The sequence below is a fragment of the Cicer arietinum genome, chromosome 6 (genome assembly GCF_000331145.2).
Source record: "Cicer arietinum cultivar CDC Frontier isolate Library 1 chromosome 6, Cicar.CDCFrontier_v2.0, whole genome shotgun sequence".
NCBI classification, from domain to species: Eukaryota; Viridiplantae; Streptophyta; class Magnoliopsida; order Fabales; family Fabaceae; genus Cicer; species Cicer arietinum.
This window is the reverse complement of record NC_021165.2, coordinates 65,008,587-65,014,718: the sequence shown is the minus strand read 5'-3', so window position 1 is coordinate 65,014,718 and position 6,132 is coordinate 65,008,587. Positions and strand designations below refer to the sequence as shown.

Below are 6,132 nucleotides of genomic sequence, written 5' to 3'. Positions count from 1 at the left end.
TAATGTCAACGTTACTTTAATAAAAAAAATTAAAACGGACTTATTATAAGAATCTACTTGATTTTGATGAGTTTTATATTTTCTCTTTATATATAGGACTAGATGGAGTATATTTTTATTTGATTGTTTTTTTGTTTTTTTAGTTCAACATCAAAGTCGCACTTTTGGATGTACCGAACACCAACTACGCAAATTAAGGTGATTGAGAGATGGAGAAATAAAAGACAAAGGCACATAATAGATATTTACTTATGATTTTTTCAAAAGGTGAGCAATAGAAATTTGGGGTTGAATGGGGGAAAAGATGAAAGCAGATAATTAATTTGGTGATTAAGAACATATTATAATTTATATGAAAATCAAGTCTAAATTGTTACTTATAATCGAAAAATGGAATATATAATTCTCATTTCTTATATAATACATTTTAATCCAAAGAAAAAAAATAAAAACGGGGTTAAACACATAATTTTACTGTTTTATTGAGTTTTAAATGAAATCTTTTATGCAAAATGGAAAAGTAAAAGGGCAAAAATAAAGAGAACAAAAATCCTTTACAAATCTTGTAACATCTATTCAATTCCAATGTTTTTGACAAACTAAATTGCAGTCAGCTCTGTAATTCACTCTAACAAAAAAAGAAAATGCAACAGCATAAAAAAAATTCAAACTTGAGGAAATTATGTTAATAATAATAGTAGTTTCTTAAACCAAAGAAAGTAATTAACAAATGTTTGTACCCCACACCTTGAGATTTCACGATTTGAGGACTAATCATGTTGCCCAGTTTCCCAGCTTAGCTTAGATGCAATTCTTTCGTGTTGTGGTGAATATTCCTATAACGGTCAAATCAAATATCATTAATTACTTCAACCGTATATTTGGAAACCATATACATAATATTATAGAAATAACATATAAAAGATGTACAATATTACCTCCATCTTTTTGACAAGCTCTTTTGTTGATGGAGCAGATACAATTATATGACGAGCTTTGGGGCAAATGAAACCTTCCTCCACAGCTTTGTCAATAAAAGATAGCAAAAAATTGTAGTAGCCATCTACGTTCAACAACCCCGCCTTTTCCAAAATCCACACAAAATTGATACATTATTTTATTTCTTCATTTTAGAATATACTAATACATGTTTAATTTTAATTATAATAAGTATGGTAAAAGTAAGAAACCTTACAGGTTTATCATGGATGCCAAGTTGAGCCCAAGTTATGACCTCAAGAAGCTCCTCAAGGGTCCCATATCCACCTTCAAGCAAATCATATTGGACATATATTCATGCATCATCATTACAGTATGTTGTTTATACCACACAAACTCATAAGATAATTAATAAGAATTTTATACTATTCAACAAAAATTATATTTCTCTTAATTTTTTTTTTTTTAAATAAACTTTTAGTAATCTCATTTTTGTTTCTATTGAAGTTTTGAAACAATTAATTTAAATAGTGAGATACGGTAATGGGTCCCTTTCTTATATAGTTTTATTTTGGGTCGACTTTAGTTTTGAAAAATTTACTATATATTCCTACTATTATACTCATACCTCGGTATTTTATCATTTTCTTAAAAAAATCAGAAAACTTAATTGTGTTTCACGAAATTTAAGGTTTGACTTTCCAAAAACACAAATGTATATACTAAAAATTTAATTTAAATTTTTTTGAATACATATGTGTTTCAAAAAATATAAAATTAAACTTTTTAGATTTTTTTGTTATGAATTAAACTTTAAATTTTTTGAAATATATTTTTGTATCAAAAAAATTTTTGTTTTGTATATTTTTTTACCTTCAGTTTTGCATTTTTCTATTCTTTGCAAAAATGAGTGTTATAAAATATTTGAAATTATTTTTTTGGTATGTTCTATCTAATATTTAGAGTTAAATATTGTTGTATTTTGAAACTCAAATTTTAAATATTTTAGAATATATTTCTATATCAAAATATTTAAATAAAGTTTTCTAGTGCACACTTTAATAATTTTTATGTTTATTTTTTAAAATTTAATGTACTATAAGTTTTTCAAAAGTTTAAAGAATTTTTATTTGTTGAAAAAAAATGGTAATTTTGATTCTCGTAAAGTAAGATTTCTATTAAAATGTGAGGACTTGTAAAAAAATTTAAAATGTTTGATAAAAAGTATAATCGTAGAATGTAAGGTAAATTGTTTTTCAATATTTTAATAAAGTTTCACGGGGCCTTTGTATTACTTGCTTTGGTCCTACGACTAATCTTCTTCATCCTAAAATAAAAGGTATATTAACACTTGGAAAAAATCACCCAATACATTCCTACATTATTTATGTTGAAAGTTTATTTTTAAATAGCAAAAACTTTCTGAAAATTCTATATACATAACGTTCCGTTTATTTTGTGAAAATTATTTTTTATTTTATTTTTTTAAATTATGTTGGTTCTATTGAAATGAACAAATACATAGAATATTAATTAGAGATGATATATTTTAAAAATAAAAAATAAAAATAAAAAATTTTAGTTTTTTTTTTTATTTTAAAAAATACAAATAGCTATTTTTTTTACGAGAATATCTTATCTCCAAGTAAAATTAATACAAATTAAAATATAAAATATTTTTTACTTCTATAAAGATAGACGTGTTAAAGGAGTCAAATAAAAAAAAACTAAATAAAATTTGAATTTTTATATGTACTTTTTTTTAAATAAATGTTATTTAGTTAATATACATATTAAGAAAAGAGAAAATATTTATATCAAATTCTATTAGTTAATTCTTCGATGTCTCTTGTTCAAAGATAATATTTGTTGGGAGACAATGTTAGGTGTACTTAATCATATGTCAAATATTTCTTTTTTTAAATAACCATAATGCCAAGTAAGTTGAAAAATCTCTTGCGGACCACGTGGATGTTGTCCCAAAGGTGTCTATATAAGGAACAATTTTAATGTTCTAACATTCTAACACATAATGATTTGCACTTGAAACATCATACAAATTTATTGACATGCAACATTATAAAGAAAGAAATGATAACCTGCCTATTTCAAAAATCTAGTTCAAAACGACTTTTTTTTTTTCACTTTTTAATGTACACTTTCTTTCTTTTTGATTCTCTCTTTTTTTACTATTGTATCTCTCCCTTTCATGCACAAGCGTTAATTGTTATAAAAAAAATAAAAAATAAAAGTATTTATCCATTCACGACAACAGCAAAAAATTGTCCGCTCCCAAATGGAGGAAAGAGAGAGATGGAAAAAAAAAATACATGCATAATAAAATGAAAAAGATGATGATTTTTTTGGATTACTAAGAAAAGAGGAAGATTGAGAAAGTATATTGTGGATGTGAGAGAAATGTAAGTGGAAATATTTTCCATATATCGCACTTTTTAATGCAATAGTGATTAATTATATAAAGATTAAATTTCGTGTAAGAAACTATATTGACAACTTTTTCTTTATCTTAACAAAAAAAAATAAAAACCAACAGATTAAGAATGCATTATTATTATTTTTCTTCTTAAATTCACTATTATTTAAATCATGCATTTTTTATAAATATTTTTTCTAATCGAATTTCGCATACAAAGAAAAGTTTGTTTAATATAGTCGCTCACTATTTTTAATAAATTTTGATAGTATATTATATTTTTCATTTTTATAATTATAAAATTTATATTTTATAGAAAGACTAAAAATCTACTATTAGACTATTTTTTTAAAGGTCTATATTATACCAATTAGGAAAATGTCTCAAAACTCAAAAAAAGGTTTCTAGAGTTATTATCAATTTTCATTGACTTGGGCAGCTTTTAATTTTATATGTCAATTTATTTGATCAATTTTTATAAGTCAATTTTAATGCAAAATTAAACTTTTTTCAGAAAATAAATAGATAAATTGATATAATTAAAAATTAAAAATATTATAAAAATACAAATAATGATTAAAAATTATTTATTTACATTAAATATTAGTAGTATAGTATAGTGGTATTTAAAGAAAGAAGGAAGTGGAACGAACCGGGTAAGGCAATAAATGCATCAGAATGCTTAGCCATCTCAGCTTTTCTTTGATGCATGTCTGCTACTGCCTTCACTTCCCCCACTGTCTCTCCAGTTATCTGCATAAAATAATACTAATCATGAAATTAGGATTATTTAAAAACATCGACACTAGTATTAAATTTATTAGATAAATATTACAAAAAACTTGGGGAAAACCATATATTGGGATAACAAAAGTAAGGTTGAAATTAATCAAAATAGGACACATAGAATTAGAACAAGAAAAACAAATACACATATTGTGGTAAAAAGGGAAAAGTATATTATTGATAATTCTATTTGTTCCTATTGTTTAGCTATTTTCATTTAATTTACAATGATGCATAATGCAATTTATCCTAATCAAAGTATTTTAACATTACCTCTCTTGGCATCAATGTCCTTGGAATAATCCTGCAAAAATGTAATAAAAATAAATTATTAACATATTTTAGGGGTGAAATTTTGTTTAGTGAAATCCCAACCATTAATTTTTTTCAATCTACCCCATGTGGTTAAAATAATTGAAAGGAAGGAAATTTAATTATGAAGATTTTCATTGGATAAAAAAAGAAAATATTAATTAATTGCTCACCCAATCACATGACCACCTCCATCATAAACAGCTTGAGATACCAATCCCATTAATCCAATGCTGCCTCCTCCATAAACAAGATCAATATTTCTTGACACCTTTTTTATTTAAGATATCAAATAGAACACCATAAAAGGTTTAATTAACACTATTACAATAGTAAACTTCAACAATTTCATCTATGTGAAAGATAAATGGTTTGTTTGTATTCTATGTGAAGCATATTCTTTGAAATAAGCAGAGACACTTAAATATATTATTCTATAGTTTAGCTAATTTTACTAAGTATATAAATTTTATTAAAGAAATACAAGAAGTGCCAAGATGAAAATTTGTTTCCATCTTTCCTTTGTGTGAGAGAGAAAGAAAAAGAAACATTACCAATTCATTTCCAAGCTCAATAGCAGCATCTTTATAACTACTCTTGTTACCAGGACTACTACCACAAAAAACACAAATCCTCTTGAATTTTGATTCTTTCATCTCAATTTCCTCTTCCATCTCTTTTCTTCCCTCACACTCTTGTTGCTCTACCATCCCCTTCTTCTTATCAAATTGTACATAAAGGAATAGAAGAAGACTTGAACTATTTGATACACATAACATAACACATACGTGTGTTTGTTTTTTTTACTTTACTAATACTATGGTCCCCTTTGTACCACAAAAGATAAGAAAGAAAAATAATATGTAAGAAAGGAAATGAGTGGTCCTATGTGAAGATCATTGTGTGTTTTGGTCTCACCAAATTGAGTATTGGAATAGAAACATTAAGGTTAGAAGGTGATGATGAACTCTCTCTCATCATGTTCTATAATACATAACAGTTTCAAAGTGTTGGTACTCACTTTGTAGTTGAATCTTGATGTCTCTGTTGTACAACTTTTTATAACACCTTTTTATTATGGATTTAATCCTTATATACCGATATAGTATGATCAATTGGACTATTAAAGATATTTAATTTTTATTATGATTACTTTTAAAATTATGTCAATGATTATGAAGGACAATAAAACTATAAAAAAATAATATTAATAATAATTTTGCACTAATTTAAAATTTGAATTTAGACTTAACTTTAAAAGTTACATCAATTACTGTGATTTTTCACAATATCATAAATTGCAACTATAATTATTATCACGACTGTAATTTAAAACTCTGAGAATGACTATTTTTTATTAAACTTTCTCTTTTATTTTTATTTCATCTATAGCATATAGAATATGAATGGATGTTTCTTAATTTACTAATCATTAACTTCTAAACATCTCTATTATCAATAATTAATTAATAAATAAGACCATAAACTAATTTGGAGGCAGAATAGAAGAATTTCGGATACCCATTTCAATTCAATGAACCCATAAACATGATCTCAATTTGATTTTATTTGTAATGGACAGTGGCCACATTACATTGTATTGATAAAGTCTTCAACGTGAATTTCGTTAATTTTTTCAATTCTTATCACACTGTGCCATC

The 6,132-nt window shown here is 25.0% G+C and overlaps 1 protein-coding gene across 1 annotated transcript; it reads right to left on the bottom strand.

Moving 5' to 3' along the window:
• Positions 1-535: 535 nt before the first annotated feature.
• Positions 536-5,512, bottom strand: LOC101496786 (cytokinin riboside 5'-monophosphate phosphoribohydrolase LOG1-like). Its single transcript, XM_012717336.3, has 7 exons — positions 5,026-5,512; positions 4,645-4,742; positions 4,433-4,463; positions 4,027-4,126; positions 1,196-1,266; positions 939-1,082; positions 536-836 (listed from the first exon to the last, which is right to left on the bottom strand). The coding sequence occupies exons 1-7, from the start codon at positions 5,248-5,250 to the stop codon at positions 771-773; spliced, it is 735 nt and encodes a 244-aa protein (XP_012572790.1). The 5' UTR covers positions 5,251-5,512; the 3' UTR covers positions 536-770.
• Positions 5,513-6,132: the final 620 nt, after the last annotated feature.